This window comes from Petromyzon marinus, chromosome 31 (assembly GCF_048934315.1).
Source record: "Petromyzon marinus isolate PM22_M1 ecotype Great Lakes invasive population chromosome 31, UKy_Petmar_22M1.pri1.0, whole genome shotgun sequence".
Taxonomy (NCBI): Eukaryota; Metazoa; Chordata; class Hyperoartia; order Petromyzontiformes; family Petromyzontidae; genus Petromyzon; species Petromyzon marinus.
The window spans coordinates 10879125-10902687 of NC_133697.1; the positions used below are offsets into that span (position 1 = coordinate 10879125).

General features: G+C 48.1%; 1 protein-coding gene across 1 annotated transcript; it reads left to right on the forward strand.

The window, feature by feature from the left end:
• The first annotated feature begins 150 nt into the window (after window positions 1–150).
• Window positions 151–22131, forward strand: PNPT1 (polyribonucleotide nucleotidyltransferase 1). Its single transcript, XM_032964033.2, has 28 exons — window positions 151–422; window positions 1074–1134; window positions 1290–1364; window positions 1998–2103; window positions 2700–2749; window positions 3223–3286; window positions 4138–4185; window positions 4826–4939; window positions 5520–5706; window positions 5889–5940; window positions 6539–6596; window positions 7171–7267; window positions 8278–8380; window positions 10437–10507; window positions 11213–11249; window positions 12170–12236; window positions 13069–13158; window positions 13652–13705; window positions 14334–14443; window positions 14885–14956; window positions 15206–15269; window positions 15809–15892; window positions 16499–16582; window positions 17418–17524; window positions 18688–18743; window positions 19490–19568; window positions 20010–20057; window positions 20592–22131. Exons 1-28 carry the CDS (start codon window positions 187–189, stop codon window positions 20748–20750), a joined length of 2433 nt encoding a protein of 810 aa, XP_032819924.2. The 5' UTR covers window positions 151–186; the 3' UTR covers window positions 20751–22131.
• The last annotated feature ends 1432 nt before the right edge of the window (window positions 22132–23563 follow it).

Below are 23563 nucleotides of genomic sequence, written 5' to 3' on the forward strand. Positions count from 1 at the left end.
CGACGACAACAATAATACATAATTGCAAAATCGATAAATAACGCGTTCGTTTTTTCCAGAAAATATTTAAGTATGCTGATACATTTTAACCCCCCCCCCCATTAAGACTCCGAATCAGGTGTCAGGGCGAATAAAAAGCCACGTCCCCCACGCGCGGCCCCGCCGCTCCCGCTTTGCCAACTAGCAATGGCCGCGCCCTGCACCCGCCACGCCGCTCTCGCGCTGGGCCTGAGGTCGCTGCTTCTCTGCGCTCGCCGCGACCCCCGCGGGGCCCGCCTCGGCTGGGGCGGCGTGCGGGGCGGCGCGGGCCTCGGCGCAGGCCTCGGCTCGGCTCCCGGGAGCAGCCGGCGACGCTGGGCGCACAACAGCGCGTGGAGCGCAAGCGGCGTCAGGGGCCAGGCCGAGGTGGCGCTCGGAACTCGGTTTGTGATGCTGCTGCTGTCACGGGCTGTTGTCACGGGCTGCTGTCATGCCTGCTGCTGCTGTTGTTGCTGCTCGTGTTGATGTTGGTGCTACCCACGGGTGCTGTCGCTGTTTGCGTTGTTACTTGTGCTGCTGTCACTTCTGCTGCTGCTTGTACTGCTGCTACTACCGCTGTTTTCACATCTCTTGCTCTGTTGCTGCTATCTGCTGTTACTGCATATGATGCTGCGTAGCTTTCTCTCACTGCTTCTACTCTCGCCGCTTGTGCAGTGGTTCCTCGTTATTTTTGCTGCTCCTGTTTTTGTATCTCTCGTACTGCTATTGCTGTAGATATCCCTGTCAAAGCGACTGTTGCTTCTACTATTGATACTGCTTTTGCTGTTGCTGCTTCTGTTGGTGTTGTCCCCACTTCTCATGATCCTCCCCTGTCCTTCCATCCTCTTTCCTCACTGCACCGCGACAGTCGAAAATGTGATGTCTCAGATGGGGACCTCTGTTGCTGACCAGCAAGCTTCTATTTAAAGCTTTCGTGACTGCAAGGATTCATCTTCTTTGGTTCAGCAAGCTTCTGTTTGTGATCAGCAGTCGTGCCTTTTGTGTTTTTAATTCAGTCCGACATCAGCGATGTTGCCTGTCATTTCTGGTCACAGGAAGCTTAAGATTTCTACGGGGAAGTTGGCGAGGTTCGCAGATGGATGCGCTATCGTGCAGGTAAAATCTCAATGCCGCCTCTGTCGCCACAAAGAACCGCGCGCGCGCACAAGAGAACGGCACGGAATGAACTGCGTGCCCAATAGAGTGGCAGTGTTCTTCTGTTGTTATCCACGTGTTGAACGTTGCGTTTCTGCGTTCCCTCTGGTGTGTAGCTTGGGGAAACGGCGGTGATGGTGACGGCTGTCAGCAAGGCCAAGGCGGCCTCAGTGCAGTTCATGCCGCTGGTGGTGAGTGTCGTATTCGAATAAATGTACATATACTGTACATGTATATAGCCAAATGTGCCAATCCACTACTGGATTGTCATGCGGTTCATGGGGATGATTTGACCATAATTCACAGTGCTGGTCAGGCGCATAGCGTCGGTATTGGAAGCGGAGAAGTATAAAAAAAAATATTTGCAGTGCCTTCTGCTGCTCACAATGTAGTAACTCGATTGATAATCTGGTTGCATATACTGTAGTGGTCACCTATCCTATCACGATTCATGCTCACCTCATTAGCTTCTAAGATCTGACAAGATCGAGCACATAGGAGATGGTTTGGTCATAGGCACGCCTCTCCATTATTTGTTCATTATGGACTTGTTTAAAACTCTTGACACAGCTATTGCTTTTAATAATTCCAGTTGAATTCATTTTACAAGCCGAAGCATTGCTTAGCTATCAAGACTCCATTTTGGAAGGTTCTTGATTGATGATACATTTTTCAACATTGTTGAGATCGGTATTAGTGTAACAGTGCATTGCTTCATCATTAAAATATATCCTTACACTTGCGACACATGCGTCGAATCATTTATTCCCCTACCAATGTATAATCTGATTTCATAAACATTAATCTGTTCTCCTGCGGTGCAGGTCGACTACAGGCAGAAGGCTGCGGCTGCTGGGAGAATACCCACAAACCACCTCCGGCGAGAGCTCGGGACCACGGACTTGGAGATCCTGACGAGCCGAGTCATCGGTATGACAGCCAGGCCCAGCACCTTGCTGTGCCGGTCCTCAGTGACCACTGACAGTGGCGACAAGTCATGTTGTATATACAGAAACCCTTTTATCCGTGGCTATACTATCTGTGATTCCTGTTATTCGTGACAGCTGTCGGGTTCGTGAAAACACCTATTATCTGCGGGCCCTTATTCTTTCTTCGACTTGTTCCATAAGTTTTAGTGGAACGTCATTATATTACCCGCGCTTTTAAGAGCGGTAGCGCGAGTCCTCACGTCTACACCTTCCCATAACTGAGGTACAAGCAGAGCTGTCCCTCGGGTATGGCGAATCTGGGTGATTTCTGCGGGGGGGGGGGGGGGGACAGCGCTTCGACGTCGCGGTGTCTGATGTAATACTTGCGGTTTATTTTGGGGGGGGAGGGGGGGACCCACAGAGTGTTGCTATTTTTTTTCCCGGGCATATTGTTTGAATACTTTACAGACCTTTGTCAATCCACTGCTGGATGAAGGCCTCCCCTAAAATAAACAAATCAAACTGGAACGTTATAAGCAAGACCAGTTTGTTACTGTCTTTATTTCTAATTGTGTGTTTGTTGTCGCGGTGTTGCAGATCGGTCCATCAGGCCTCTCTTCCCGGCTGGATATTTTTACGACACGCAGGTGTGTGCGGAATCGGTGGCAAGAAAATCTGTCACGTGTGCACCTTGTGTGCACTCATAGGTAACTTCAGTTGTAATTTTGTGACGTCATCTTCAGGGGCTGTTCTCTGACATAGGGCGATGCACTTCTCGCTGCAATGGTTCCAAGTGGACATGTATTCCTCTTGACTTAAAGCTTTCGTGACTACAGGAATACATATTCTATGGGTCTTTCGTTAAAGCCACGTTAATAGAAAAATAAAACAAAAATATCACGACGTTTCGATCGCAGCACAAGCAATCGTCTTCAGGTGAAAAAATACAGCTGTATTTTTTTTTCTATTTACGTGGCTTTACCGAAAGACCCATAGAATATGTATTCTTCTCACAACGTGACACCGACAGCACGATTTGAATATAATTGGGGAAAAAATAAAGATAGGATATTTTTGGGAACTGTTCCTGCATCGTGTGTCTCCATTTCCCTTACTTCAGGTTATTTGCAACCTCCTGTCGGTGGACGGGGTTAATGACCCCGAAGTTCTCGCCATCAATGGAGGTAAATCCATCCTCTTGAGATTTACGCTCAAGCCATCCCTTGATTATTCTACAAAGACCATCATTTTTACGAGACGTGAAGGGGTCAAGGTGCTTGTGGCGGAAGGGCCTTTATGAGAGGGAGCCCTAGAAGATAGCCTCTCTAGAATGTATTTTAGCCTACTCTTCAACGCTGGCCAGTCGACGAACAATGCTAGATTTTCCCCAGAAAAAAATTAACTCGCTGAGTGCCAAAGCTCTTATAAGTGGATTCCGTGTTGAAATATCAGGTCAATTTCATTTTGTGAGTGTTTGGCTTCATTTGAGAGGAAACTGGAGTACCTGGAGAAAATATAATCCTGCATAAGAGGAGATGTCACTCAAAGCTGTTCATAGCTAGCTTAAATCCATTGCTCTGCTGTGATTTCATGGCCACCTGTTATTAATTTGTGTGAATGCTGATTAAAAAAAATGTACTCCTTTAAAGTTATGTTGAAAGTGTTAATGCATTAGCTCTGTCTGTTAGTCAATATCTCTGTAATGGGGGGAGGGGGGTGGGGGTCACATGTAAATATGATCCAATAATATGATCCAAATGTGACGAAAACTGGTGTATCGAGTTGTGTTGCTATTAGAGACTCTTCCTATAGAAAACCACAATCCAGTTGAAGCGTTATCCGAGCTCCGTTGTCTTTACGCAGCCTACGAACGTTCTTTTTTTTGCACGCCTGGCACAAGCGCTACCATTATTAACGCTAATTAAACACTCCCAAGGACCGACGCATGTTGTAATGCTTTAAAGTGTGTGCATATGCATGATTTTTCTTCCTCGTTCAACTTATTTACAATAGCTTTTGTCTCTTTGTCTTACAGCGTCAGCAGCGTTGGCACTCTCTGACATCCCGTGGGACGGACCCGTGGGTAAGTAAACTGGAATCGGCTCGGATCCGTCAAACACTGGGAAGTGGGATTTTCTTGAAAGGCAATGAGTCGCTTGGGTCAAGTTTTATACCAGCAGCACAATTACTGCGAGCAGCTTGTGGCAACCTTTTAGAGCATTTGCGTAGAGTGATGGCATTCTGCCTATCTGCTGAAAACAGAATTGTTTAAACTGTGTTTGAATACCAGTTTTATCCTTGCCAGAAATCCATGTGGACAATAGTCATCATTGTCTGCTGCTGCGTTGTGCCAACTCAGGTATTTCCGTAAGATGTTTGGCCTCTCACCAAATTATTCAGAATGCACCCGATCCCATCAGATCTCAAACGCCCAGGCAACTACCGTGAACATCGCCTATGAATGGCTGTTGTGGAGGTTACGTTATGGTCATCGGAGGGCAGTGCAGTAATAAAAAATGTTATACTGTACTTCTATGCCCCTGCATCTATGCTCCCCGCCTTCAACTCACCCTGACCAGCGTGGGTGAAGTACGGTCAAATAATCTCCATGACCGGCATAGCATGGGGAGGTCCTCCTCCAGCGAGCGGTAGATTGACAACAGAGCACCGCGTGTATAGAGTGAGGCATTACTGCACGTGCTCCCCCATTGCCCCCCCCCCAGGTGCGGTGCGCGTGGGCATCGTGAACGGAGACGTGGTCATCAACCCGACGCGGCGCGAGCTCACCCAGAGCTCACTCAACATGATCGTCACGGGTGCGGCCAGCAGCTCTGTGGGTGAGTCCTGTGCAGCTCGTTGCGTTAGACACCAGCTCAGCGTGGCTCCCTCTGACTCTGCTTAACACTGTGGCTCAGCGGGATTGGAGTATTTGACCGCTGATATACATTTCCACAAGATGAGACACTTTGTTGAGCTGTCATTTGTGGCCAGGTCGCTTCTGAAAAAGATCTATTGCTCAGTGGGCCTTACCTGTAGGTTTTCACGGCCACCACAACCGCGGTCTTCGGTGCTCGGCTACGTCTTCTTTGGTTCTTTCGGTAAAGTCACGTAGAATGAGAATAAAATAATACAAAAATAAAATAACACAATAAAATTCTCACGACGTTTCGGCCACAACACAAGTGGCCTTCTTCAGGTGAAAGGAACAGACCTGTCGGGACGACAGAGCTACGTGTTGAGCATTTCTTCTCGCAAGATTTTGCCAGGTGCCACAGCTGGGCACCTTCAACTCCCGAAGTTGCCCGTTGTGGGGCATTGGCGAACAGCACATTTAGATCACCCTGATTGGCTGTGGCTTCCCATTGCTCGGCTCAACTCTCGGCAGCCTCGGGGGTGACTGCGCGTTTCTCGGTGCAGTGATGCTGGAGGCCGCGGGCGAGGACGTCCTGCAGCAAGACCTGTGCCACGCCATCAAGGTCGGCGTGAAGCACACCACACAGGTGGTGCTCGCCATCCAGCAACTGGCACGACAGTACGGGCGCGCCAAGCGCACGCCGCAGAAGCTATGGGTGCCTCGCGCCGACATGGTGGAGAGGGCCAGGCAGTGAGTGACACCACCATCGTCGCCACTGCTGCCACCACTGCCTCTTTCTCTCCGGCACCATCCGGCTCGTTGGCACCGCAGTCGCGATCGCTCATACCGGTTTGGCTGCCGTCGTTTCATAATTGCTCGTGCCAGCACGGCTGTGTTGAGTGTTGTTTAATTTGGGTTTTTCCGGATCGCAGGTTGGCATCAAAGGAGGTTTACGCGATATTCACAGACTACACCCACGACAAGGTGAGTGCTATCGTTGTCATGTTATTGATAATGCGATATTTTTTTTTAAGTATAAAAATATAAAAAAAATGCTTCATTATATTGTGTTCAATATTTCTAAAAAGTTACGTGACCATTAAATAAATTGTATTTATTTAATAATATTATGACATTAAAGAGTGCTAAAGTAAGGTTAAATCACTACCATGGCCCACAAGGTGTGGGCAGACCCTTAACCAGCAGTGGACTGGCAAAAGGGCTTTGCATGGACATGTTATTGCATTTAAATATAACAGTGCATTTCTTTTTTTAATGTAAACAAATCATGAACATTAAACATTCGTTCCATTTAAAAAAAGGGGCAAAGATAATGCCAAATTATCCAGATCATCACTACTGGGTTATAGATGCATTACATTGATTCAATTTATTAACCCTATATATATGGAACAATTTGCAAACACCCTAAAAGCTGAGAGTAAAATCATCAGCCACGCCCAACAAGAACCACAACTGGCACAGGGCAGCCTGGAAAAAAAACCTTGATCTGGATCAGCTCCGCTGGACAGGAATTGGCCGCCGTTTGACGTCGTGACATGTGCGCGCTGGGTTTGTTCAGATCTCGAGAGACGAGGCCATCAACGAGCTCCGCCTGGAGACCGAGGAGCAGCTGCGCGGTGAGAAAACGGTGACGGGAGTCGACGTCACGGTCGCCGTGACGCCCGCCGCACCGACGACGATGGCCACGCCGGCTAACACGGCGGTGGGGGTAACCCCCACAGGCCCGCGAGCTAGACGCTGGCCGCAGCTTCGTTTCATACGGCCCGTGGGATACAAAGAGGCCTCCTGCTTCGAAACGGCCCAGAGTCGATAATTATCGACTTTTATAATTATCGAACAATGCAGGCATCTTAGGCGGCACTAATCGGGTGCTAGAAGGGGGAATATTTTCGACCTGTCCCCCACGCGTGCTTCTAATTTTACCGCGCTCACGTTTCTTTCTTAGGGCCGCTGGAAGTATTCATGTGTTCATGTGTAGTCCGGCTCAGGTACATGGTGGGTTACGTTGATTAATTAACTGAGAAACAGGGACAGAGTATCGACCAAGCCGGGCACATAGCTCGACTGGTGTTGCAATAAGTTTTAATTTTTCTCGGTCACTTGCATTATTCCAGCTACAGATGCGTGCTCGCCCAAGGGGCTTTCACTTCCCCGTGTGTTACGTAAGCGTTTTCGTTATTTTTTTTACAGCGTCGTTCACGGATGCTGAGCAGTATGACATCATCGAGGCCTTCAACGTGATCACCAAGGAGGTTTTCCGAGGACTTATTCTCAACGAATACAAGAGGTGACTTGCTGGACTACGAAGTTTTGTTTTGCATAAAAATCTCATTCATTCATCTGTCCGTTCTGACACCTATTCATGAACCGTCATTCATCCTTCCGTTCTTTCCGTCATTCCTCACGTGTAATTGTTGTCATCGTAACCATCACCGTCACCGTTCGCTCTTGCTCTGCCACCTTCACTTTTACAGATGCACGTGTACTAAACAACAGGAACTTGCCGTGCGAGACGGAAACATGCGTTGAATATAAACCACTCGACGTACATTCTGTAACACTAGTTTAATGCAAAAAATTAGTCGGAGTATTATCATATGCAATGTGTATTCAAGTAAAATAGGGAAAAGCCATATCTATGAACCTTCACGAATAAATGGGTTTCCAGCTTAGTTTCAAAGGGATTAAGGGGGGGAGCGGTGATGCAGTAGTTAGCGCACCGAGCTGCAAACCCAGCGGCCAGAGTTTGTTTGATTTGAGACCATGGCTATCGTCAGTGGTGAGTGATATCGTAACTGGTCCTGACCTATACTTTTCCAGCATGGGAAAGTATGGTCAACAGAGGGCTATACAGCTACATACAAGGTTGTACTGTACTTTTTGTACTCCCATTATCTATTCCTCCCCGCCTTCATCAACCCGCACTAACCAGCGTGGTGAAGTATGGTCAAATAAACCCCCGTTACCCTCACAGTGTGGGGACGCTTTCATCTAGCAGTGGATTCACAATGGGCCGTACGTATAGGTTTGCAATACCAACAAAGCAATCGGCAGTAAGCGTAACTTTCCATTTAGAGCCTTGAGACTCGGTCACGACCGTGCAGAAATCGCCATCATTATCACCCTCGGTCAGCCCACTGCTGCAGAGGAAGGCCTCTCCCAATCCTAAGCCGAAGAACTATCATCGAGAGCGGTGGAGTAAGGGTGCACAACGGGGCCCGACTGCGTTGCGGTTCGGAATGTTTTTTTGTGGCCGGCGCGGGGCCCCTGACTAACGACGGGTGCCGGGCGGCGCAGGTGCGACGGTCGCGAGCTGTCGGCCCTGCGCGACATCGCGTGCGAGGTCGACCTCTACCGGCCCCTGCACGGCTCGGCGCTGTTCCAGCGCGGCCAGACGCAGGTGCACGCACGCGCACGCACGCACACGCACGCGCACGCACACGCACGCGCACGCCCACTCGGAATCGGATCAGAATCAGAATTTTTATTTATACTGAGGAATCCGATGAGCTTTAAAGCTCTGTTTTTACAGATGTCCAGTAGGTGGCGAGTCAGAAAGTTACAACAACAAACAGTACAAACACACGATAGGCGTGCAAAGTATAGGAAAGGTAGGCAAATCACGCGCACACAAAAACGTTTCATTTTACCAGGTAAGACTCACTGAGCTGTTAACTTTTTTTTTCAGAAGCGACCTGGCCACAAATGCTGGCCTAACGAAATGGATTATCGCGTGTAAATGTATAGTCGCCAAATAATCTAAACACTCGTGTGTCTGTTCCACATACAGATTCAAACAAATATAAAGTTCCCCCCCATACCATCAACAGACTGCTGCGGCAAGTACTGTTAGCAAGCTTATAGAAAAAGGGCACGGTGCACGAGGGGGTTGTGTGGGTAACACTACGCCCGGCCGCCATCATCTGCCCAGTGGTGCTGTTTACGCACAGCACCAGGTCCTCATTTAAGGCTGAGTCAACCTAGGGAAGGCCCCAGGACTGGTGCAGATATTCGTCACTGATGTTGGCCTTGAGAGGGAATCGAACTCGGGCCGCCGGGTTCGTAGCTCGGTGCTCTAACCACTGCACTATCGTTCCCCACATGGGACACACACATACAGGGGCGCACGTACTCTTGCACATGGACTCACACACTCGCACAATCACACAATGCAGACTTCCGCACACATGCACACGCGCACATAATGCAGGCCACGTGTGCACATGAACACACACACACGCAGATATCTCCACGCGATGCAGACGTACGTACACAAGCACACGTGCACACATTGGAGACACGTGCACGTACGCGGAGACACGTGCACATATGCCTTTGTGTGCAAAGATACACTTGATATCCTCTCCAGCCCACATTGTTTTCCTTTGTTCAGTCTGGTTTAGTTTGATTTATTATGTAACCTGGCAGTGGCAGGTTACATAATAGTCCCGCACATTTTTTTAAAGGTTGTGAGTTAAAATTCTGGACTGGTTATTGGCTTGGGGCCCCATCACTCCTTTGGGGGGGGGGGGTGCCAATCCGCTTGTTGAGTGGCTATGATTTTTTTGCCGCCAATTCAGAGCAGCGCCCCCCCCCCCCCAGTGGAGGTGAGCACGGCCCAAATGTTCGTTAGGGCCAGAGGAAGGTGGTATGGACGCATTTTGAGTAGAATTCCCACGTCGAATGGGCCATTAACTTTGGTGCAGCAAATTGCTGAGGGTAATGAGCGAGAGTCGCATTTTGTTATATCGGCTGAAACGCTTCTCTGCTGGCAATCCGCGTCATTACTGGTGGTTACCGTCGACGCATTAGCCAGTGTGTGAATCGGGCCTGGTGGAGGAGGGGTGGTGGTTGTGGAGGCGGTTTCAGTCGTTGTGTGAAGACATGAAACAAAAATCATCGTTGTGTTGTCTTGTCTTGTTGAACTTGTGTGTATTTTTTTGTCTTCTTCTTAAACGTCTTATTGCAATTGTGCTGTCCGCCATTCTGTCACGGAGACGAGGAAGCGTCCATTCAGAAGTGTTGCCGAGTGGCACGTCACCTCGTGAATTGGCCCGCAGAAGGAAATATCACAGAGTGACTTCTGGGAAGGCCCCTTCAAGTGACTCTTTGTTACCCACAACTCTGAGGCGTCGCTGCGATTATCCGCAAGCCCCACTACGGATAAATGTGCATCGCACGACAGTCAAACGGACACTTAAAAATAATCGGACATCTGGAATTTAGCCCAAACAATTGTGATAAAGCGAATTTCATGTGTGTGTGTTTTTTACGCAGTAATTTGTGACCGAGCTGAGACCACGAACTCGCTGCTCTTGGCAATACGGTTTAATCACGGGTGGCAGAAGCCAGGATGCCGAACCCAGACTTTCGGTGTTGCCAGCTCGATGTTCTCTCCGCGGAGCCGCCCGGCCACCTCTCACCCTTCCGTTTGTCGTCGTGCCGACCGCGCGCAGGTTCTGTGCTCGGTGACATTCGACTCCATGGAGTCGGCGCTCAAAACCAACCGCATCGCTGCGCTCGGCAGGTGGGAGATATCGCCGCGAAGTTTGATTCGAGACTAAAACAAAGATCCCCCGTAATAGCCTTAAATAGACTGTTGGGGCAAGTGCTGTTAGTGAGTAGTACCTATGAAGGTCAGAACGGCACACGAGGGGGTGGGTGTCCAGCACCACACCCGGCCGCCTTTATCTCCCTAGTGGCGATGTTTAAACACGGTACCAGCTAATCATTTGAGGCTGAGTCGACCTAGGGGAAGCCCAGGACTGGTTTAGATAATCGTCACTGGTGTCGACCGTGAGTGGGAACCGAACTCATGTTGCCAGGTTCGTAGCGCAGCGCGCTAACCGCTACACTACTGCTGTCATACACGTGTCGCCTTGCTTGTAACTATTATATAATTGTCATAACGTGATTTACAAATGGTAATTACTGATGAAGGGTGAAGCAGTGGTGTAATGGTCGGCGTACTGCTGGGCATGGACCTGTCACCCGGAGTTCAATTCCTGGCCACGGCTAACATCGGTGGCAAGCGATATCTGAACCCGTCCTGGTCCCTGTTACGATAACCCGCACTGACCAGAGATGGAGAAGTATAGTCGAAAAACCCCCATGGCGGACACAGTGTGGGGGAGGTCTTCATCCGGCCGTGGATTGAGAGAGCCGTACATTATTGTTTTTATTCTAATTATCACCGTTCAATTAAGCTGTCGATTTGTCTTTTGTGTTCCAGCGGGGTGAAGGATAGAAACTTCATGCTTCATTACGAGGTGCGTATTCATTTAATTCATACAAAACTGACTGCAATCACTAAACTCGTACAATTGATCAGACACTTTTTTGTATCATGCCATGAGAGTTTACCAAAAGGCCAGGTTTGAGGTTTACCTGATGCATGTTCGTACAACTAACCCTACACAACAACAAGTTCTGTGGCATCTAAATGTGACTGCATCTCAAGACATGCAGATCCATCCCTTTTGTCAATGGGGTCAAAGCAGATTGAGTACAAATCGTCTGGTCTCCCCCGGAGGCATGGATCACTAAGAAATAGTCAACGTTAAACTAATGGTCAATACGTCTGCTATCATAAACATGGTGGTATGCAGCCCAACCACAGTGCTGAGATATTAACTACCTCACCTGGTATCCAGGAAGACGCGGGTCAATCCCGACCCTGACGACTGCTGTATATTTGGAGTTTGCGTGTTTTCCCCATGGTGGCGTGGATTTTTCTCCGTGTCCTCCAGTTTTTTCCTCAACATTTAGAAAGATGCGTTTAAGATTATTTGGCTGCTATAAATTTCGACATAATAAGCCACTTCGTTGAGCTATCATTTGTGGCCAGGTCACTTCGAAAAAAGAGCGAAATTGCTCAGTGGGCCTTACCTGGTAAAATTAAATAATTGTTTAATTTAATATCACCCCAGTCTGTCCGTGTCAATCACTGGGAACATTTTTCCGCACTCGGCACACCGCATCCAGTATGCCTCTCGCTATGGCTACGGTTTTTAGACGTGTGTGCCTATTCGGTCTACCAGCCAGCCGGATAATTGTCAGTGGGATATTAAGCCCTGCTGATATCAATACAAACATTAAGCAGCTCGCGTTAAACGGTTTGCAACGATCGCCACCTTCTGGAGAGAGCTACGTGGCATTTGTTTACGCTTAACCGTGTCTCTCCCGGCAGTTCCCTCCGTACGCCACCAACGAGATCGGCCGAGTGAGCGGACTGAACCGGAGAGAGCTGGGCCACGGTGCGCCAACACGGCAGCCAGAGTCATACCCACAGCAGTCACAACAACAACAACAGTTATCAGCCTTGGTAGTATTAATAACAGCAGCAAGAGCAACAACAACAGCAGGAGTAAATAGCAACACCAGCAACACCAACGTAATAGTAATACCAGCAGTAGTAACAACAGTCGTTGTAGCAATATCGGTAGCAGTGTTGTCAAAAGCAGTAACAGCAGTTGAAGCAGCAGGAACAGAAGCAATAGTAGCAGCAGCAGCATTAACAACAGCCATGACAGCAGTAGCAGCAGGAGTGGTATCAACTGCAGTAGCAGGAGTAGCAGTTAGCAGCAGTATGGGTGGCAGTAGCAGTAACAACAGCAGCAGTAGTAGGAGCAGCAGCAGTGATGTATGTATCTTGAACCTCTTTAGCACCATACGTAGCCAACGGTGCTAATCGGAGGTGTGAGGGAAGGACAACAAACTAAACACAAAAAGCAGTTCTTAAGAAATTAGTTTAAAAAAAAAGCAGCAGGAGTATCAGCAGCAGCAGGGGCAGCAGTAATAGCAGCAGCAGTAGTAGCAGGAGCAGTAATAGCAATAGTCACAACATCAACCATAACAATGGCAGCAAGTCGTGGCAGTCACAGCAGCAGGAACAGTTGCATCAATGATAGCAACTTCAGCAGTGGAAGCATTTGTAGTTGCAACAGCAGCAATAGTAGCAGTCCAGTCATACAGCCACGCCCAGATCTACCATCAGATAAATGCGCACGCGCAGAGAGCGCCTTGTGAAATGGCATCGCCAAGTGGTGAGGGTTTGCCCTTTGACCCCGTGCGGCTCGTTGGTTCCAGGCGCGCTGGCGGAGAAGGGCCTGCGGCCCGTCATCCCCAAGGACTTCCCCTTCACCATCCGTGTCACGTCCGACGTGTTGGAGTCCAATGGTGAGGGGAGGGAACTGCGTGACATGGGCAACCCCCCCCCCACCTTCCACCCTGGTGGTCCCTGTACTAGCGAGAACACGAATGGCCACTTTTTCTCCACTGTCGTTTGTTTAAAAATTAGATTCTAATTTTTTGCCCACGTAAAGATCTGACCACATTTTTATGTCGATAAAAAGCCTTCCACCACCCCACACACGGCCAAGCAAATTGGTTTTGTGAGAGTTTGGTTGCGTATTTAAATCTGCTAACTTTGGTTGTGAGAATTTTTTCTTCATGTTATCGGTGTGCTCAAACAATAACCATTGGCACGTTGAATGCTTGCGGACGTGGTGTTTTAATATTGTTTGGCTATGTGGTGGAGAGGGTCCTATGACTCAAATTTGATCAGATCGTTCGACCTCTGAGCCACTGGCACACCTCCGTTGTGTCCATTTGGCAACGTGTGTTGACGTTTATTTCTAACGCCCGCTGCTCCTCTGCTTGTCCCGTCCAGGCTCGTCCTCCATGGCGTCCGTGTGCGGAGGAAGTCTCGCTCTGATGGACGCTGGTGAGCTTGGGATAGGAGAGTTGCCCATCGGTACCCCCCCTGGTCATTGATAAAACCAGTACCACTTTGTTGGAAGTCAGCAGTAATCATCATTCTATGGACACTTGTGCTTGCCTTTAAAAAAAAAAATTCACCACTGGGCTTAGGAACCGCCAAAGGAGATGAGCGCCACCACTCCTCACTAATTTGAGTTGGCACTGTCGGACTTAACAGTGACCGGTTGATATTTATTTTGGTGTGTAACCATTCACCCCTTCCCTGGCGATTTTTCCCATTTCCATGATTCACGATTGTGATTCGATTCCAGTCAGCATAATTTTTGTTCCATTTTTCTAAAATCTCGTTTGCGTCGTCTCTTCACTCACTTAAATGTACCATGACCATATCTTTTCTATACCATTTGCATAAATTATAAGCCATGGATTCCCACACCTTACGATTGGGTGGCGTGTAAATCACGAGCATAAGGATCGATAGGTCGATGGGTCGCTGCTTGCCGAGTTATTGATTTCCCGTATTTTATTTCTTTCTCATTTCGTTTCCCCCATATCGGCATCGCTGTTCCTTGGCCACGTTTTCTCTCGGTTCGGCGCCGGACCGTACCATGCCTCTTGTCTTGCCACGCCAGGCGTGCCGATCTCTAGCGCTGTGGCGGGCGTGGCCGTGGGTCTGGTGGCGAAGACGGACCCAGAGAATCCGCGGGATATCTCGGACTACCGCCTCCTCACCGACATCCTGGTGAGCCCTGTGCGCTCCCCCCACTGCCCCCCGCCCTGCCCTACCCGACCCTGTGCCCCCTGTCCTCGTGACTCTGTGCCACCCCGTGCCCTCCCGACCCCATGCCTTTCGACATCTTCGGGCCTCCAGATGACGGCGCTTTGTCGCACCCGGTCGCAATTTTGTATGTTGAACTTCTTTTGCACTGCGCTTAGCCAGCAATGCTAATCGGAGGTGCGGGGGAAGGACAACAAACATAACACAAAAAGCACTTCTAAAGAAATGAGCTTTCAATCAAGATGATTTAAAAGTGCACGGCTCCCAGTGGCTTCCTAATATCGGAAGGAAGAGCATTCCAGATGGCCTCCTGATCGGCTAATTCATCCCTTTCCTTGCCGAATGCTTTCTACACCCATTGATTGCAATGTGGCTGTGTGTGTTGATGGGCGCTGTCACTCGCAGGGCATTGAGGATTACTTTGGGGACATGGACTTCAAGCTCGCGGGAACCAAGAAGGGAATCACGGCCCTGCAGGTGAGACCAGTGCACCTGCTCGACTGCCTGCCCGCACACCTTTACACTCACCATGCACACTAATTTACCCATACACACACACGCATAACCACCTGAACACAATCCACAAGCATGCACATTTGCCCTATATGTAATATTTGCCCTAAATGTAATCATTGCATATGATTTACAACATGACGTGTTGTGAATTTCACTGCATTGTTACATGCCTGCTGTGCATGCCCTCTGCTTGTCTATCGCCGTGTTCAGGCTGACATTAAGCTGCCAGGAATACCCTTGAAGGTGGTGATGGAAGCCATCCAGCAAGCCACGGGTAAGGGGGCTAGCCATCCTGTTCGCACAGCCATTACACCGCCGGCACTCCCACTAGCCTGTCGCCACCCTTCCAGCTTGTGATCGTGATTCATTGCTAGCACTGTACTCATGCATGAGTTTGGTGATGAAAGTATTGCGGTACTGATTTTTCAATCAACCATTTTGTTGTATGTGCACAGCACTTTATCGATGCCTCTGTTAATCCACTGTTGGATGGGACTTTCCCATGCTGTGGGGGATCGGGGGTTATATTGGAACATGTTGGGCAGTGGGGGGTTGGTCAAGGCACGGAGCATAGAAGTGTAGTGCAACAAAGCCTATTAAAGCTGTACTACATTGTGGTTGCCCATCCACATAATATCTATGCTCCATCCTGCTAAGCTTCAGAGATTCGTTAAGATCGGGTGCATTCTGGAAAATTTCATTAAAGGCCAATGCCCCTTTTGTTAAGTTATAAATAAAGCTCATATCTGTGTGTGTATGTGTGTGTGTGTGCGTCTTCCCTATGTATTATATATGTACCCATTTGTGGGGCAGTGGCAAAGTCGGAGATTCTGCAAATCATGAACAACACCATCGCCAAGCCCAGGCCCAACCGCAAAGAGAGTGGCCCCATTGTCGGTAAGGTCCCAGCGTCGGCTGTCAACATCGCTTTGTGCCACGCAAACATTTATGTAAATCCGGATTTCAGCCAGTCGATTTGCTGCAATACCCACACGTGTGGGATACGTCACATGATGCGAGCGCGCACGTGAGACTAATGTTCCTGTTGTTAGGGAGGGTGCACTGTTTGAGGCTCGATAAGTGTTCACTGCTTTGGGATGATGGTAAACGCCTCGGATTGGAATGACCGAGACAGACTGAACATTATCAGGCCATCACGTTGTGCGTCTTCAATCGCCACGGTTAAAAGATGCCCCTTGTATAATCATTAGTGCCGCACCCTCATGGACCATTAAAAATAAATGATAATTGTAATAAGTCACTACCCATTATCAGTCCAAGGCTGAATGAGAAGGGCCACCCCATGCTGTGTCAGTTAGGGAGGTTTGACCATACTTAGAGGGGGGTCAGTGTCAGTTGGTCAGGGGTGGATATCGGACCGGTTTGCATATTCGCCATAGATATTAATATCGTGCCTGGGAATCAAACTCGGGTTCCTGGGTTCAGAGTGAAGTACGCCAACCACTGCACCGCTCAAATATTTTACATTAATCTTTGTTTCAGACACAATCCAGGTCCCCTTGTCCAAGAGGTCGAGGTTCGTGGGGCCCGGTGGGTACAACCTAAACAGACTGCAGGCCGAGACGGGTGAGTTGCCCCATCTTTGGAGGGCAGGGTGGCGCAGTGGCGATACTTGTGCCTCACAGCATGAATGGTGTGGGTTTGATTTCCCACTCGGTTTAGAGGGCACCTCTCTGTATGGAGCTTGTCTCTTCTCACCCTGTTTACATCAGTTTTCTCTGAGTTTTGTGGTTTCCTCACGTAGCTACAAAAAAAACTTTGTAAATGGTATTATTGGCCAAACATCCCAGTTCTGAAGAGTTACCGACAAATTACTCAAATTGCATTACACATAGTAACATTGCCTCCTTCTGAAAATAAGTCTTGAGATTCAGATTTTCCTGGGTGAATAAGTGTAATGATAATAATTTTAAATTACAGATGTTTGTTCAGCCACTGCTGGATGGGCCCGCCCACACCATTCGGGTCGCGGGCAATGTTTGACCGTCCTTCACCACGCTGGCCGATGGGCATTGGTGAAGGTGGGGGAGCACAGTCCTGGGAAGATAGAAGTTCAGTTCATCAATGGATTTTTCTGCATTGGCCTTCGTTGCCCATCATGAGCCTTCACATGTTTGTATGTAGAACTTCTTTCTCACCGTACGTAGCCAATTGCGGGGGAAGAAACCTTAGTTGCCTACCATGTAGGCACCCAAGGCTCTTTAACAACCTGCTTGTGCATGGTGGAACACCCATCTAAACATGACCCGGGCTAAACCCTCCCTGCTTAGCTTCAGAGATCTGACGAACTCGGCGATTCTTTATATCTCCCACATTTTAATGGGAGCTTGGTGAACGAGGCTAAAGCGAGCGGCTGGGGGGGTGGGGGTCTCCGTGTCCTGCGCGCGACTGCGTTGAGCAGGCGTCACCATCAGCCAGCTGGACGAGGAGTCGTACTCCGTGTTCGCGCCCACGCCTGACGCCATGAACGAAGCACGCGAGTTCATCGACAACATCTGCAAGGACGACGTGAGCTCTCGCCGCGTCGGGAGCGACGGAGTTCTTTGCGGTCGTAAATTTGCGGACTTGCCTTGCCATTGGTGCATAACATTGACTTGCCACCCCCCCCCCCACTCACCCCTGTTGCAATCTTTCAGTGAATTGTTGCGATTCGACATCTTGATGATTTCAGAACTTTGTTGTCTTTGGTGTACTATAGCCATGTGACATTTTGTCCACAATCGCAATTTGATTGTGGCGATTTGACGTCAGTCGCAATGGTAAATTAAGAACATGCGTTTGCATCGATGTGTAATAGTTGTGACATCTCCCCTCTCACCGTTTTTCGATAAATTGACACAGGCCGATTATATATTTATTTAATTACTGCGATGTTTCTATTTCAGAGCTTGTGGAATCTCTATTGGCTGCAGGGTTTACGTGACCCAATCGTTTATAACCTATACAAATTGCTAAGTAATTGATTCTCGCAATTCGGTTCAATGGATCGTGAGTGTCCAGGAATTGAACTCGAGTGCCGCCGGGTTCATGGCGCAACGTGCCACCGCCCCACCCAGTAAACTGTATCGCACTGCACGTGACTCATGTCCGGAGGAGTACTGGGTTAGAACAAGGGGTCGGAAATCTTTCAAAGAAGAGGCGCCATTTTTTTGTCTTTGCCCAAATAGTTTGGGAGCCGCATCACACGCAGAGCTACTTGTACACAAACACAGCAGCATGTATACAGCAGAGGACAAACAAATTTGGGCTTAAACAGAATAGGTGATGGAATAAACTGTCTATTTCGTTTTTGACCCCCTTAGTTATTCTTTAACAAAAGAATTACATTTTGTCATCAAGAAGACATTCCATCATGACCCATTCCCTGTCATATTTAATAAATTGCTAATTATCTTTGCATTAAATTATGTTTAAGAATAAAAAAACGACTGCCTGCAAGGGGGCAGCCTAAGATCCGCAAGGGGGGGGCAGCCAAAGATCCGCCGCATGCGAATCCGCCGCCACAGGTTCCCGACCCCTGGCTTATACCGTGGCACAGAAATTGCTTAATGATCGATAACGGTCTCCAGAAACCGACGATGAGCCGTGTGCGACGATGGAGTGAGGTGCTTGTTTTGTCGCTGCTCGCAGGTCTCAATCTCGTGGCTCACAGTTTTCGATTCTTCCCGCAGCAGGAGCAGCGGCTGGAGTTTGGTGCCGTCTACACGGCGACCATCGCGGAGATCAGGTGCTTTGCTCCCGTGGCCGTGGTCGACGTGGTGGATAGAATCGGCGCTGAATTGAGTGGTAGTTGAACCCTGACTGGATAAAATGAGTTTATTTTGAACGCTCGATTGCTGATCTGCACATTTTTGCGTTAGTTCAGAGGACGGAAAATAGACAGTTGTTGTTAGTTTGGATACATTTTATCGTCAGACGAGCTCATAACTTTCCAGGAACATCTGGATCAAACATAGAATTCTAGTAATTATCTGTTGAAAGGTCAACGATAGCCTTTTACAAAACCTTAATACATTAATTATTAGTGCTAATACTAGTTAAACATACACATTCAACTTAGTACTGTGGGAAAATATTTTTTTTATGAAGTGTTAAGGTACAGGTGAAAGCTATTTAAATTCATAGCTAACAACATACAATGAAATTTGCGTTGGCCAAACATCCCAACGTAGCAGGAACCCTCCTTTGAAAACGAGTCTTTGGATTGGGTAAATAAGTAAGTTACTTTAGTGACCAATTAACAAATGTAATTTTACGTTTAAATTCTGATGTAGAAGGAATAGTTATGAAAATATAAAATAGTTGGAATATTATTCCATTTTTGAGGTGCATCATGGCAGAAAGAACACTTCCCAAATGTTGTATTTACTCTTGGAACATAAGTAAACATCCAGTACGAACATTCGTGCTCGTTTGGCACTGTTTTTCCGATCGTAGCCTGACCATTGTTCTCTTCCACTCTCATCGTCACAGGGATTCCGGTGTGATGGTGAAACTGTACCCCAACATGACTCCCGTGCTTCTGCACAACTCCCAGCTTGATCAGAGACGGGTGCGTTCAGCGATCATTGCGTACAAATGTATTGTTTTTACACCGTTAATATATTTTTTGCATTTTACCAAATGGCCAATGGGCGCATTGGACCAGGTCGATGCGTGGATGGGTGAGTGACGTTCAGGGCTTACCAGCTGTGTGGGGGTTGCGAGGTGATCAGAAATTGGCAGTGTCGCGTGTCACTCGCTTGCGTGCATGGATTGTCTTCGTGCACTCCGGTTTCCTCTCACGTAATTCCAATCAATATCACAATGGAGGCAGGACCAGCCAGAATTAAATAATCGCGAGACCCAGTGAGTCTTTGCAGAGCAAATGTACGTCGTTATTATTATTAACTATTACGAACGTCTTGGACCGTGGCAGGAAGTGAATTGTGGTGCTCGACTTTGTCGGTGAAAGTTGGTGTTATTATTGTGCACTGCGCATGTGTGTTTGCAGATACAGCATCCCAGTGCGCTCAACCTTGAGGTGGGACAGCAACTTCAGGTGAGCCCTGCTCTCCCCTTGTCTTGGCACTCTAGTTTCCTCTGACGTGAAGCCAAACGCTCTTTAATAATTAATTGGCCAAACTTCCTGGTGCAGGACCTTCCTAAATAATTTTTTTGAGATTAAGCGAGGATTTCAAGGAGACATATAGGGGTCCCATTGTTCTCAGCCAGCAGTGTAAATGGGTTCACCACCATCAATCGGCAGTGTGATGGGGTAAATTGTGGGTACTCCCATTTCTTCAAAGCCCTCAGGCCAGCGTGGAAGAGTCAGCCAAAATACCCTCCAGAGGGACAATCTAGAGCTCCCTCTAGACAAGGCCCTTCTGCCATCAGTGGCATGAGCAAGACATTGCAGATTTGCACCTTTTATGTTTTAATGAAGCTTCAAACTCATGTTGGAGAGCCCTCGACATACAGCCTCGGGGTGTATCTACAAAAGCAGTTGGATTTTTGGGTTGCATCTTCTAGTGAGTGCGGCTCTTCCAATGGTAATGCCACCGTAAAACCCTGACCCTGTCTCGCATTCCGGCAGGTGAAATACTTTGGGAGGGACCCAACGGACGGCCGCATGCGTCTCTCACGCAAGGTGCTCATGGCGATGGGCTCCCAATCTCCCGCGAAGACGCTCGAAGACCGCCAGCCCATCTCCATGACCGGAGACAGGCCCCTGGCCATGCAGGCTGACAAGTAGCGCTGCCGAACCCCCCCCCCCCCCCCCGCGCTGCGGTGTTACATCATGGGACTGGTGGCCAAATGTGGTCACAGCAGCATAATTGAAACCTCATGTTGCTCTTGCTTGTCAAACTCATCCGCCTGGAGTCCACTCTTCTGTCGCCGCTGGACATGTGGGCATCAACCTTCGTCCTCGGCCGTCTCTGTCACAAAAAAATCTTCTGCATGAATATCTGATTTCTACAGCAGATTCAGCCTGGAGTAAAAATATTGTTTTATTCATCGCGCACGTAATGGACTTATCCCCAGTCAAGAATGTTGGGACTGCTGGGGTGAGAATGATTGTTTCCTACCAAGTTGAGTGATTTCTTGGTTCGGTGTGGACTTGCGAAGGTGATTGTAAAACCTGTTGTGGCCTCTGACATGGTTTGAGCACTGAGGGTGTCCGTTCCCGCACATCAGAATCAGAATCTTTATTGAGACTGGAGCAATCTGATGAGCTATGAAGCTCTTTTTCACATGTCCAGTATGTCCACATACTTTGTTTGGTCAAGAAAATAATATGGGTTAACGTTATTGTTGCCGGTGGTCGTGTTAACTTGTCGCTCAGTATTTTAATATAGAATATACTCTGTACATATATCAACTGAAATTACAAAGGAATGTGAATGAAATTGTTATATATCAACAGCTTGCGGGGTTTGTGTGAATGTGTGTTTATTAAAGATATTCTTGGTTATTTCACAACTTGGATTTGAGGCTGAAAGCTTGTATGTGGTAGTTATGTTTGCGATTCAACTACGTGAGATTTGTGTAGCAGTGTACATTTAAAGCTTCCAGTTGAAGCATTATTGAGTGAACCGCACATTGTTTTATAGTTGCTTTGTGCATTTTGATAATGGTCTTGGTTGCCTGATAAATGGTTTATGTGGCAGTCTTCACTTGTTTGTTGCTGTACGGGAAGAACCAATAAATTAATGTCGCACTTGTTCCCATCTGAACTATAAAATCCGTGAATTTATTTGCACGGTAAGAGATACTCTAATATGTTATAGACTGCACATCGATTTATAGTTACATAATGTGTACTGATTCGTAATTGTTCATATACCAAACGTGTATTTTTAAATGTCACGGTACAAATCTTTATTGTTAAACTACCACATTGCTAATGTTGCAAATTTTTGTCACGTTTCTGCTGTCAAGGCACATTGGTCTGAAATGTTAACTTGTTTTGGAGATTTCAGTTATGAAACGGTGTTAGTAATTAGATTAAATCAGGGTGTACCATAGAGCACTGTGGGGGGAGAATTTTGTGTACACTGCTGTTGTGGATGAGGTGTTGCGACATTTTTTTCAAAAGTGGTCAGCACTGGAATAAAACAATTATTCATAATGTTTGCGACATGTTCAGTACAATTGTTGCTATTCTTATCAGTGCTGTATTTTACACATGATGGACCAATTAATCGGGATATATCTTCTTTAACTGGAAAAAATTATGATTCTATCTTGTGTTCAAGCCATCCCAGCTGTAATCTGGTTCAAAGTGAGCTCCTTGAATGAAAAAAAAACCACTGACCACACCAATAAACCCCAATCACTCAGACCAAGAGGAACACCCCAAAACCCATTTCACTCAATATTCCTCAGGCACCGCAAGGGCCACGCTGATGACCAACCTAAACCGCTCCACCCAAATGACACTGACAACCTCAACAATGTTAAGCCACACGGACCACACTGGTCAGAGAATACCCTAGCAACTCGGTACATCAACCAGCCACAGGAGCTTATAAGCCTGGAACTGGCTAATCCACGAGATTGCCTATATCAAGGGATGTGAGAGATGGAATTCAATATGTTTGATATTTACTACCAGTTTCCACTTGCTGAAAAGGTAGAATCGGCATTAATGCCATGAGAACGTGAGAAACACGCTGAATGAATCTGAGGCCCAGATGCATGACTTGTGAACTTTGCACTGTAACCACACCAGCCAGTCAAGGCCACACTGGTCACCCTAACCACTTAATGTTTGTTCCATAGAACATCACACGTCTCTCATCTTCTCTTTTACATCTTTTTTTTTGCAGCAGGGCCGCATTTCCGGACCCTTTGAGACGGGTTACAAAATGTACTGGTGGCCACATACCGCATGGTGCTAACGCGCGGTGCTAACGCGCGGTGCTAACGCGCGGTGCTAACGCGCGGTGCTAACGCGCGGTGCTAACGCGCGGTGCTAACGCGCGGTGCTAACGCGCGGTGCTAACGCGCGGTGCTAACGCGCGGTGCTAACGCGCGGTGCTAACGCGCGGTGCTAACGCGCGGTGCTAACGCGCGGTGCTAACGCGCGGTGCTAACGCGCGGTGCTAACGCGCGGTGCTAACGCGCGGTGTTAACGCGCGGTGCTAACGCACGGTGCTAACGCACGGTGCTAACGCGGTCACTTCGCTCGTGGCTGGCTGTACTGTGTGGAGTGTTGGATTTAGAATCATGTGAGCGCGCCAGGAGTACCCGTGTCTGCCTCTGCTGCCAGGGAGCAAGTGCAGATATATTTTTTGCTGTCTCAAATACAAAAGTTATAAAATCCACTTCTTATTTATCGAGCTTCACTTATAAACTGCCCGTGAGCGACATGTTGATTGCGGGCCTAATTGAGAAACATTTCCAGGAAGGTGTTTTTTTTTTGCAACCAGCCTGAGGGATGACATCAGACACTCCAGTCATCTGTGCATCCCATTTAGTTTAGTCACCCAAAGTCACTAAGCCCACACCGTATCCCTCATTCACCACATTCACCCCCAGACATTTTTCTCAACTTCTGAAGGC